Source organism: Nerophis lumbriciformis, linkage group LG09 (assembly GCF_033978685.3).
Source record: "Nerophis lumbriciformis linkage group LG09, RoL_Nlum_v2.1, whole genome shotgun sequence".
Classification (NCBI taxonomy): domain Eukaryota; kingdom Metazoa; phylum Chordata; class Actinopteri; order Syngnathiformes; family Syngnathidae; genus Nerophis; species Nerophis lumbriciformis.
The window spans coordinates 38,163,614-38,176,828 of NC_084556.2; the positions used below are offsets into that span (position 1 = coordinate 38,163,614).

General features: G+C 36.8%; 1 protein-coding gene across 1 annotated transcript; it reads left to right on the top strand.

Moving 5' to 3' along the window:
- The first annotated feature begins 8,139 nt into the window (after positions 1 to 8,139).
- LOC133607053 (transcription factor Ovo-like 2) lies at positions 8,140 to 13,215 on the top strand. Its single transcript, XM_061961511.2, has 4 exons — positions 8,140 to 8,317; positions 10,222 to 10,433; positions 10,504 to 10,675; positions 12,838 to 13,215. The coding sequence occupies exons 1-4, from the start codon at positions 8,224 to 8,226 to the stop codon at positions 13,158 to 13,160; spliced, it is 801 nt and encodes a 266-aa protein (XP_061817495.1). The 5' UTR covers positions 8,140 to 8,223; the 3' UTR covers positions 13,161 to 13,215.

Sequence of the window (13,215 nt, forward strand, 5' to 3'; positions counted from 1 at the left end):
TTTTCTTCTTCGTTTTCTTCATCCCGTATTGTAAAAGGCGGTTGGTGCGCATTACCGCCACCTCCGGTAAGGAGGGTGGATCGGGATTAAACCTCAATTTACTGATTGTCTACTCTAAGGGGCACATGCAGCGCTTATCTCACACTTTCTGTAAACTCTCGTAGTGTGCCTTTATTCCCAAGCACGGTCCGTGTACCTTCCGTTCATTGTATTTCCAATTCTGAAACGCAAATCAAAAAATAAAATTAGGGCCGTGTTTCGATTTTGATTATATATGGCAGATTTTAAAACAAAAACAAAAATTTAAAAAAAAAGAGGATTTTTTTTACTGTTTTCCTTTTATGGATTTTATTTTTCCCAGATAAACACAAACATCGAAAAACATGTTCTTCCAAAATGCAAAAATGCGTGTTTATCTGTGTGATGACAAATTGATCGAGAAGCAGTATTTTAGCTTTGACCCTTGGTCCGCATTGTATTTCGAATTCTTAAATGCAAATCAAAAAACAAACTACGGAACATTTTGTCTATTTTCATTCCTGAAACAAAAGTTGGACAACTATTTAATGACACTTTTTTTAAACGACAATATGACTCCTGCTGTACAAAGGTGTTTGCCGTTATGCTAAAAACATGCTAAACGCAAAGGAAAAGCTAAAATACTGCTTCCGGTTCAATTTGTCATCACACAGATAAACACGCATTTTTTCAATTTGGATGAACATTTTTTTCGATTTTTGTGTTTATCTGGAAACATTTAAATTAGAGATGCGTTAAAATGTAATATCGGAAATTATCGGTATCGTTTTTTTATTATCGTATCGGTATCTTTTTTTGTTTTTTATTAAATCAACATAAAAAACACAATATTAGTGCACCAACCCAAAAAACCTCCCTCCCCCATTTACACTCATTCACACAAAAGGGTTGTTTCTTTCTGTTATTAATATTCTGGGTCCTACATTATATATCAATATATATCAATACAGTCTGCAAAGGATACAGTCTGCTGCTGGTCCACTAATAGTACTAACCTTAAACAGTTAATTTTACTAATTTTCATTAATTACTAGTTTCTATGTAACTGTTTTTATATTGTTTGACTTTATTTTTTATTCAAGTAAATGTTTTAAATTTATTTATCTTATTTTATTCTATTAATTTTTTTTAAAAGTACCTTATCTTCACCATACCTGGTTGTCCAAATTAGGCATAATAATGTGTTAATTCCACAACTGTATATATCGGTTGATATCGGTGTTGGTTGATATCGGTGTCGGTAATTAAAAAGTTGGACAATATCGGAATATCGCATATCGGCAAAAAGCCATTATCGGACATCCCTAATTTAAATCCATCAAAGGTAAACATGACACAATTTAATTTTATGGCAATATTTTAATGCAAATCAACCATTTTTAGTTTTTTTAAATCTGCCATAACAATCGAAAAACGGACCTTTTTTTTTTTTTTTTTTTTTTGCGTTTCAGAATCGGAAATACTGAAACTTGAAGAGTAAACCTTCCCGTTCCAATGTTTTCCTTAATTTCAATGTGTATGAGAAAAAGGTCCGTGAATGTTTTGTTTTTTTAATTTTCTGAAATGAAAAAACAAAATACTGTTTTTTTTTAAAATTTTGTTTTAAAATACAAAAGAGAAAATTGAGAAGCAAAGCGGGGTTTTTTTTGGTTTTGAAAAGAAACGTGAAATCCCCAGTAAAAACAGACCAAAACGGATGGTTTTTCATAGTCTGACACCGGAAGTTTTCATTTTCAAAGTCAAAGCGGGAATACTACAGTAGCCGTGTGTCTGGCTAAAATGTATTTGGAGCCCCACACAACGAGCTCTGACGTCTGCATATACATATACCTATATGCACATATAATACGAAAATGGAGACAGAAAGGTATTCGATCGCGCATCATAGCAGTTTTTTTTTTACAGGACCGTCTGCTGTCCGGTATTTTAAATCGCAACTTCCGGTTCCGGTGTCGGAATATGAAAACAAATCAATTTTGGTCCGCTTTTCCTTTTAAGGTTCTGTTAATATGTGCATGTGGATGTTTCTGTAGAAGTCATAGAACTTTGTGCCATGTCTAAAGTATTTACTTCACATGATAGCCTGTAGCCAGAGTAATTATCTCATTTTTTAAAACACCGAAGACGCGCCATTCATAACAACATAAGACTGTCATGGACATTATTGAATACAGGGATTTAGTTACACGCACATCTGCTCTTCTTGAACTTTTATAAAATGCTTGACTCACTGGAACATGACTTTCTTTTCTAGAGCTGGAACACACTGGATTTAATTTGTATTCAGTTTCGGGATATAATTAGAGGACTTTATGATAATAATAATAGTTGTGTCTTACTAGTACGTTTCCTAATCAAGGTGGGCATTCCTCAAGGATGTCTGTTATCACAGGAAATAATACTCAATTATCAGATGAAACAACTCTTTAAAAAAAAAAAAAAAAAAAAAAAAGGAAGAACACTTTCCAACTATTATTGAAAATATTTAAGAATCATCTAATGTATACAGGACTTTGCTTAGACCAGTGGTTCTTAACCTTTTTGGAGGTGCGAACCCTTCTTTAGTGAAAAATAAAATGTTTTTTTTTTCAAATTCAAGACAAATGTATATGTTTTTTGGTAACACTTTAGTATGGGGAACATAATCTAAGTAACAAAGACTTAATATAGAGTGTTTTGGACACTAGGGGGACATATTCTAAGTAACAAAGACTTAATTTAGAGTTATTTGGTTAGGGTTAGGGTTAGGGTTAGAGGGTTAGGGCCAGGGTTAGAGGGTAAGGGTTATAATAAGGCCAGGCCGAATAAGGCATTAATAAGTACTTAATAATAACTAGTTAAGAGCCAATATGCTACTAATTTGCATGTTCATAAGCAATTAATTAATGGTGAATATGTTCCCCATACTAAAGTGTTACCATATTTTTTTTACTGGTGCACAAAATGAACCGTGTATGAACATCACCTTGTTCAAAGAACAAAACCAACACAGTGCATAAACTCACAACAAATTACACACCTGCAAATCAGTGTGACTTCTGCTGTTGCCGTATCTGTAATAAGCCAATAGGGAGAAGTTTTTATTTACACGATGAGTCGGGTGTGTCTTGACCTCCGCCGAACCCCTGAGGCCGACTCACCGAACCCCTAGGATTTGATCGAACCCAGGTTAAGAACCACTGGCTTAGACCTTAAAATGTGAATTGTTTCCTATCCATGAATGTGTGAATACAAATATTTGCAATGTCCCTTGAAGTCTGAGGTGAAATATGTAGGTATTAACCTATCAAAAAAACAAACAAATTAACTCTCAGAGAAGAAACATAGAAAATAAAATTAAAGAATGCCAAACTAAACTAAATGTATGCAGGTAACAAAGAGATTTGTCAATACGTGGACGTATTTACTTAACCAAAAATATGGATAAATATTGTTTGTGGTTTAAAAGTAAATTTCTTTCACCTTGACTGGTAATGGAAGATATAGATATAATGGCTGTATTTTTCAAATTGTGTCTTCATCAAATGTACTAAAAATGTCATTATTGTTTTGTGTGCCTGGATTGAAATGTACTGTAACACTTGATCTAACAAAATAGTGCATTAATGAAATGTGTAAAGTTAGTTATGGAAGTAATATTTTTATTTTTAAGCAGAAATAAGATTTGTTTTGGCAATGCTTTGTGCAATTGTTTGAATTCAGAAAGTGGTGGATGGAAGTGAAATGTGTTATTCATAATTAAGCAAGTTGCTTTGTGCATCCATGCTATCTACAACCCAACAAATACTCTTGTTGTGTTGTGCATCCAGGGTCTTTAAAAGGCGGAGATAATTACTACGGTACTGTGGGCCTGTGACGCTGGCTAACATGTAAAGAAAATACATTGCACAAAGTTCCTAGACTTCTACGGAAATATTTGCACACATATTAACAGAAAATGAAATGGAAAAGCAAACCAAAATTGATGTGTTTTCATATTCAGAAACCGGAACCGGAAAATTGAATTTTGAAGAGAGGACCGCGGACTGGCCTGTTAGAAAATCTGTGCAATGATGCGTGATTGAATCGTAGTACTCTTTTTACCTCCACTTTCATATTATACTGTATTTGCAGTATACATATATCATATATGGAAACGTCAGACCTCATTGTGCCATGTCTAAAATATGTTCTCTGTTGTGCTCTAAAGACATTTTAGCTTTTACTTTGAAAAAAAAAAACTTCCGGTTTCAGACTATGAAAAACCATTCGTTTTGGTTTGTTTTTCCATTTTGGTTTACTGTGGTTATTCATTTTTCTTTTCAAAACCAAAAAAGAAAAATGCTTTGTTTTTCAATTTTCTTTTTTTATTTTAAAAACGAACATTTTGTTTTCCATATCTCTTTATGAAAAGAAAGTTGAAATACCTAAACATTTCGTCATATCCATTTTTCTTCTTCGTGGCTTAATTCACTCAATGGTCAACCAGCTTGAGCGTAGAATTAAAACAAGTGAGAGTGAGTGTAGAGTTTGACCAGAAAATGCCAGATTGCAGTTCTGTTCCTGGGTGTTCCAGTCGTTCAAATAGAGAGATAGGAAAGAGTTTTCATAGAGTCCCGAAAGAAGTGGCTCATAATGGTAATAAAGTCAGGGACAAAATGAAAGTGAGCCGAAGGAAATGGCTCTTAAAAATATCACTTTCATTATCTTGTGGAATACAGTCGGACCGCTTGTGTCTGCAGCCATCACTTTGTAAAATGTTTGTTTGAACATTTAATTTGTTTGAGAAACTTTCTGTGATGCTATCAAGTTTATTCTCTACTATGTTAGTAGTGTTTAATAACAGAACTAAACGTAAGAAAAGGACAAGAGATCACATTAGTTTTTTTTGTAGTTACTATGCCTAAAAATAACTCGGACGACCTGGTTGTGCAAATAAACTAACGTTATGTTAAGTCCTACTGATAAATATTTTAAATGTTGGTCCTTTGCACCGTATTTTCATTGTCCATTTTCATAACAGAAACTAAAAGCTTAGTTGTTGTTGTGCAGAAAAGCCAAGTGCTTTATTTGAAACGGATGACCACAATATAGCGTCTTTGGTGATATTTGTTAGCATCAAGAAAATATCCTTAATAGTTTTAATAAACTAGATGAATAAATATCTCGTAGGCTCAACAGAAAATACTAAATCTTGATATTGCTAGCAAACATTGCTGAACAACAGAGACATCCATAGCCAAATAATGAGACAAAATATGAACTTCACACCATAAAAACAACTGCAGACATGAATTGCAAATGACAGACTAATATTTGTGGGAGGAAATAAGATGCAAAAATATATACAAAAGTACTTTTATTCACTTAGCATGTTACAAAAAGAAAGATCCGTTAGTACGTAATGAGTGATACATACAGTGGAGGCAGCCACCACAGTTGACATACTTCACACAAATGTCATAATTAGTTCTTTTTTTGGTCGCTCTGTGTATTTTTGTATGTTTGTTGCGCCGTCGGGTGCGTTTTAGACAGACTGCTTAGGTTACTAAACACTGCATGAATGCAGCAGCAGAGTGCATCAAATACGGCCACAAAATATACTTTCATGAAATAAAAGCATGTTTTATTGTGAGTTGATAAGCTGGAATATGTTTAGAACTATATATACCCATATTATTTTAGTTTATTTTGTCAGAAAAACTAACGTCAAAAGGACAGCAATTGCGTCTTTGGTACCAAAAATGGCGCCTGTTTAGTTGGCCATTCTCTCTTTATACACGACTCCATACACACCATGCTGCTATTGTGAAACACTTTCCTGCGCAAATGTCGTAATTCATTGATATACACCTTATGTTACTTGTTACGTGATTGATTGATATGAAAATAAACTCCCTAAAATATTCTTAAGCCCCCCCCTAAATAATTTGGTGTACATTTCTCTACAAAAAAGTGCAGACAAATTAAATACAAAAATGCAGCAATATGATCTTAAATAAATAATAATATTACCTGTCATAATTCACTATGATCAAAAATTGTGGTTTCCTAAGGTCCTCTACGCACAGCAAATCTATGCCGCACACAAAATCAAATACAATCTGAACTCTAAACAAAATAAACACATAATTTCTTCTGTAGGATTTTGACAGGTGTCAACCATACTTGCCAACCCTCCCGATTTTCCCGGGAGACTCCCGAATTTCAGTGCCCCTCCCGAAAATCTGCCGGGGCAACCATTCTCCCGAATTTCTCCCGATGTCCACCTGGACAACAATATTGGGGGCGTGCCTTAAAGACACTGCCTTTAGCGTCCTCTCTCACCTGAAACCTTCACCTCTTAACAGCCGCATGCAGTCCAGGCATCCGCTTTTCCTCCATATAAACAGCGTGCCGGCCCAGTCACATAATAATGTAGCATTGGATGGGTTTAACAATGATCTTAACTCAAAGATGTCAAGAAATGCTGACACGTTGTATGATCTTTTGACTGGTTTAATGATAACATTACTTTCAAGCACATACACACGCACGAGTGAATGCAAGGCTTACTTGATCAACAGCCATACATGTCACACTGACGGTGGCCGTATAAACAACTTTAAGACTGTTACAAATATGCGCCACACCAAACAAGAATGACAAACACATTTCAGGAGAACATCCGCACCGTAACACAACATAAACACAACATAAACAAATACCCAGAATCCCTTGCAGCACTAACTCTTCCGAGACGCTACAATAACATCTACGGCTTTTGGAGCTCAGTGCACAACTGCACACACAACAAGAAGGAGACGAAGCAGAAGAACGAAGAAGAGACATGGCGACGACGAGTAAGAAGAAGAAATACGCTTGCAAGTTCTAAAATGATTGGAGAAAAGAATTTCATTTCATCCAGCACAGCTCAAAGGGGAAGGGGTATGCTGCCTGCATCTCAACCCCGCCCCCCCAACCTCGCCCCCCCCCCCCCCCATCTCCCAAATTCGGGGGTCTCAAGGTTGGATAAAACAATGTTCGTCAACACTGTTCAATTGTTCTAACGTCTGTCACTTTACTGAGCAAAACAGTTTATTGTTGAGTTTGAGTTGAGTTGATTTTGAGTTTATTTCGAACATGCATGCATACAACATGATACATCACAATTTCCAGTTTCTCTATTCAACATGTTCGAAAAGGAGTAGAAAGAATCCTTGTTGTTGGCCGTAAACGACACCAAACACATTAGTAAAAAACTTCTATCTAGCAAAACTGGTCGTTTTCTGCCGTACAAATCAGGCCAAAACCGACTCTTTGTCTGTCATATCAACAGCAGCCTCTCTCTCTCACTTTCGGCACTCACTCACTGATGTGTTTGTAGCCACGCAAAAAGCCGGACAACTCCAACTCCACACAAACTGTAAGTGGGCTAAATCACTTACATTCCAAAATATTCTAAAGAAAATAACTACCGGTACTGTCATTTGATTATGTAACTCATGTGGTCAGGTTTGGACAGGTGTCCTGCTGGTGAGGCCACAGTGTGCATGTTGATGTTGCTTACATGGCTGAAAATCTGAAAAAGGTTCTTTCCACCAGAACCTCCTCTGTTTTCAGGTCAACTCTGTAAGGAGCAGAAATGTGTTGAATTTCAAACTTCGCATTTTTGAAAACGTTACCGTGAATTCCTTAGGATCAGTGCATGTGTTTGTACAATACTTAAATAAAAAAATGCTTGATTGGATGACCACGATTGTTGTTTACAGCTTAAAATAGAACTCACTGATTACAGAAAGTGCAAAAAGGTGGGATGGAGATTCATTTTACCCAGCAGTTAAGGTTGTGGTTTCTCTCAGCTCACTCCTGTTACTCAGACAGTGCCCTTTGTCTGGAACCAGGGTTTGGTCTGGGACCAATATTTGCATGCTGAGGGCCACTTGAATGCAAACCTGCCCAGATTTTCAGTAGCTAGCATGCAAAACCGGTAGAGGACCAGTTGGTACAAACAGAGCCAACACAGGTGCACTGCGGTCCAAACAAAAAAACCCTAACCCCACCCCCTTTCTCCGGAACTGTCTACATTCCCAGAGAGTGCTGTGATTTTGATTGGATGCTGCACTTGCAGGTTGTCTAAGGTGGGAAACACACCTGAAGTTTCAGGATAAAAAAAAAAAAAAATCAGGTCCTCAGAGTGAAGAAAAGTCTGAGACTATTTCAAACATGCCAAAATCTTTCCTGGTGAAGAAGAAACGAGGTGCCTTGAGGGAATGGAGAGAGTCGCCGCCGACTGAGTGGGAAGAAACAAACACAGCTGGTAAGATTGTCATGTCTTCTTAAGTGTAGACTATCGATTGATACCAGGGGTAGTATCAGCATTGGATGGATACTTTGTACTCTTCTTATTTTTGTTGTTCTAGTTCAATGATATTGTACATGTATATAAAGTGGTACCTCATTTTTTTTTTATTAGTAATCCATTTCAAAAACCAAATTGCAGAGAAACTGACAAAATCTTTCCCATAAGAAATAATGTAAACCCAATTACTCCAAACTCCCAAAACATTATGTAGCATAATTGGGTCTGTCAAAAAAAATTAATAAAATATTTAATCGCGATTCATCAAATTTTGTCCATATTTAACTCGTAATTAATCACACATACATGTACGTTTTTGATCGTTAATAAGAGAATTTGAGACAGATCATTTTTAAAACATTTTTTTTAATTTTTTGTTTAAAAATGGACATCAACACTCTTTTGTAGACACATGTTTTAAGCATTTAAGAGAAGATAGAGGAGATGTGAATGCCCAGGAACTTAACCCTGTCCACACACTCCACCATCTCCCCCAGTACACAGAGATAAGTGTGTTCAGTCGTCCTAGACCTCCTGTAGTCCACTATGACTTGACCTTGGTTCTCCTGGTGTTTAGGACAAGGTCATGGCTCCAGTGCCACTGTGTTAGGTGCTGTACCTCCTCTCTGTAGTGGGTCTCATCATTATTGGATGTGAGACCCACTATAGTGGTGTCGTCTGCAAATTTCCCGACCGTATTTTTGGAGTGGATGGCAGAACAATTGTGCGTGAAGAGGGTGAAGAGTGCAGGACAGTGCGTTCCTATTGTCATTTTTTACGTTTCCGTCTGGGAAGTATTGAGGGTAATCCTTTTTCATTTGTAATGATCATAATAAATACAAAAGCACAAATGCTGAGTCAGCAATGCATGAGATTCTTTGTTTAAGCGCATGATACCCCGGAATGATACGTGGGCATATGAACTAGTTTGTCACGCGCAATGTTTAGGCCTACATATACCAAGACTGTATGCCAAAATTTTGGCTCAGTTTTTGGCAAAAACTCGTCCATACAAAAAGTGGGGCCTACTGTACATAAAACGAGGTACAACTTTAAGAGTATCAGTATCAATAGCCGGAATACTAGCCCTGGATGTACTTGGTATCGGAATATGGGACAGGGTACAACATTTTTACTTCCGATATGATACCAGTATTGGAGCATTGAGCATTAGTCAATAACAATATTAATTCGATCGGTATAATCATATTTATTATCGATTTTATATTATTGTTATCAGAAGTCTGATGATGATGATTTGATACTTGTTTATATTGACAAATGTGGTGTTTTGGTGTTTTCAATTAAGGACACTTATGTATGGCTCGTTTGTGTGTTATAGTGTGCTTAGCTGGTGTGTAGCTGCTAGCTCTTAGTGGCCTATAGCTTCCCATGTTTCCTTTTTGCATATGACTTCACTAAAAGTGATCAACTACAGTATGTGGAACGGACTTATGCTGAAGTGGAGTAGTAATAGTTTTTTGGCAACACCTACTCTAGTGGTAACAATAATTCATTAAGTTGAGCTCATGACGCAATGAGTTAAATAATGCAGACATGTTTTTTAATAGATACTTTCTTATACTCTTCTAAAATAAACAACTGTAGTTATTTTACCCTTGTTTATATTGACATATTGTATGTGCTGTTTTAGACTGCAATATTGTTCAATTAGGGGCATTTTTTACATATGTCTACCTTGTGTGCTTAGCTGTTTTGTTGCCTATACCCTATTGTGTTCAGCTATTGTAAATAATTAATTAAAATACAGGAAAAACTTATATTTGTAAATACAAGCTAACATTTGTTTTTTTTGTACACAAAGTTATTTTATGTAAAATATATTTGTTTCATCCCCATAGAGAGTAGTGAGCAGCTATCTTGGAGTTTGGATGCTCAACAAAGTGCCAATGTGCTTCAGCAACAATCAGTCTTTGTGATTCCGATGACAATGCCAAGACTTCTGGCTGCATCTGGAGGAATGGTTGCAGACCAAATGCACGGCTGGTCCACAAGAACGCTTCAAAACTCCTTCCCCCATCCTGCGGCTGCAGAACTCGCCAGCAAAGCAAAGGTGACTTGATGTTCACATGAAATTCCCATTAAATTACATATTAATAAGGAGTTTGCTTTCATCAAACCAGCCCGGTTCCAGTAACTTTGTGTGCACGGTGTGCCACAAGATGTTCCCCCTGCAACGCATTCTGACTCGCCACATGAAGTGCCATAGTTTGGTGAAGAGACACCTTTGTCCTTTTTGTGGGAAAGGATTTAATGATACTTTCGACCTGAAGAGACATATGCGAACACACACAGGTGAGGACTGCAACACAAAGCTGTTTGCATACACATTAAAAAATGCTGGGTCATTTTTGATGACCCAATTTATGAGTTGCGAGTGTTGGGTTAAATTTTGGAGTTATTTCTATGAAGAGAAATACATTTTTTGGGTTATAAGGGTATTATTTGAACTCAATTTCTGGGTTTTCAAAACTATGAACCATTTGTTTGGGTAAAAGACATTTTTTATTAAAAATGTACTTTTTTTAAGGGAATTTTTATTAAGGATTAATCTCATTAACATTATTTACAATCACACATCTTATGTACATGAAAATATTTGAGCATGCTGTATAGAACTACTATGACCATACACAGCAATTCTTGTAAAATAAATGTCACTCGTATCTTGCTTTTGAGAATATTTTAATGGAATTAAAATCATTTTGATCAGTAGTTGGGAAGGAGTAGGACACACCAGCAGTAAAATGTATCATTTTTAACCAACTATTGGGTCAAGGAGTGTTAAATTGCGCAACCCAATAGTTGGGTTTGGAATAACCCAACATTGTCGTGAGCATAAATCAGCTTTTGTGTTAAATACATTCAACGGTAATAATTGGGTTATGAATCAATCAACATTGAGTGATAATAACTCAACTTTTTGGTTAAATAATTCAACCCAAAGGTTGGGTTGAAATAATTTACCCAAAATGTTGAGTTAGAATAACTCAAATAAGGGGTTCATCCTTTTCTGAACCAGCAGTTGGGTTAAAATTGGGTTATAATTTAACCCAATATGTTTTAGTGTTGACTTGAAAAAATTTACATACCCACACCTAAAATACGTATAAAATACACTTATAATTTTTTTCGTTGACCGTCATATATTACATTTTAAGTTAAAATCATGATTTAATATGTTAGTAATAACTAATTAACAAATTATTCAGAATTAATTATTAAAATCTTTAATATAGGCAAAAAGCCCAATAGCGGTATTTTCCTAAATTGTTGTTCCATAACATTTTATGTAGCTTGTTTTATGTTAATTGATTGAATAAATAAAATAAAACTGTTAAATTGTTGTATTTTACACCCTTTTAAAGCACTAGAATGTTTAAATGGTTTTAAAATTAGCTTTAACAGCAAAAAAATAAGCTTATGGAATTGAGCTAGTTTAACTGACATACCACCATGTTGGGGCAGCGATATCCTGGGATAGTTTACAACCACTACAAAATGTTTTACAGTATATAACTTGTTTTATATCAACTGTTTGAGTAAATATCGTAAAATCAGTTGAATCTTAATATTTGACACCCTATTAAAGTTGCTACGTACAGCATGGTAAGGAGACAACACCACGAGGAGGATCAGGTTAACAGGTTTATTGCAACCTTTGATGAGTGTGTGGGAGGTGTATGCTACTCTAAGTGTTTAGTGCAAAACGATGTGTAGAGTTAATAATGTAAATGTTACCAGGGTTTGTTGTAAGTGCGTATTGGATGAATCCTTCGTCAGTCCAGAGGGGCGAGGCAAAGAGGTAGTCCGTGGGCAGGCAAGCGGTTGGGGGCTGGAGAGAAGCAACGAGGTCTGTGTCCAAGCAGGGGTCGAGGATCGAGGGAGGCGGTACAAAATCCAGAGGGAAGTCGAGATACACAACTCGATCACGGGGAACAGGGAGGACACTGCGGGAAGCACAAATGACATGAGACGCAGGAAACAAGGAAGACAAGGAGAGAAGGAGGGAAGCCAGAGACGGGATGCTTACTGCAAAGAGTGAACTACGTTCCGGCATAGGCTCCATGGGTCCGCTGGTCTTTATGCTGCTTGTCTTGATTAGTCCCAGGTGCGCTGATTGCTGATCACTGATTGCCTGCAGCTTCGCTGTTGCGTGGGCGTGAAGCGTCCAGCGCGAGCAGGGCGTGTCCTGGCATGCTGCCAACTGAGGTGCTGGTAGAACTTGCTGCAGATGAAAAGCGCGTTCAAGCCAGTGCCGTGACAAAAGTACTAGAATTGTTAAATGGCTATAAAAATTAACTTTATAGGCAAAAATAAGCTTTCGAAAATGAGCTTACTTCTTCACATTTCTCGCTGTGGTGTGCAGCACAATATACAAATACAACTGAGTACACTGAATGATTCTAAATATTATTCAAATGAAATGAAAAAGCTTGACTTCTCCCTGGCTGCAGGTATACGTCCCTACAAGTGTGAGCTTTGCGAAAAGGCCTTCACACAACGATGCTCACTGGAGTCCCACCTGAGGAAGATTCACGGCATCTATCAACAGTACGCCTATCGACAGAGGCGTTCCAAAATCTTTGTGTGTGAAGATTGTGGTTACACCGCAGTTTGTCCCGATGAGTACTTTCTCCATGTGAGACAATGCCACCCTGGCAGCCCCGCCCTCCGCAGATACTTTCGCCACAAAGCACAAAACAATTGCAATTTTGCATCTGATGATGGTAAGGCCAGCCCCTATTTGATGTACCCAACTCCTGCATTTTACATGTAAGGTCTCTTTTGGTTTTGATGGTTACGATTAGTTGAGTTCTGCTAAATGTGTAAGT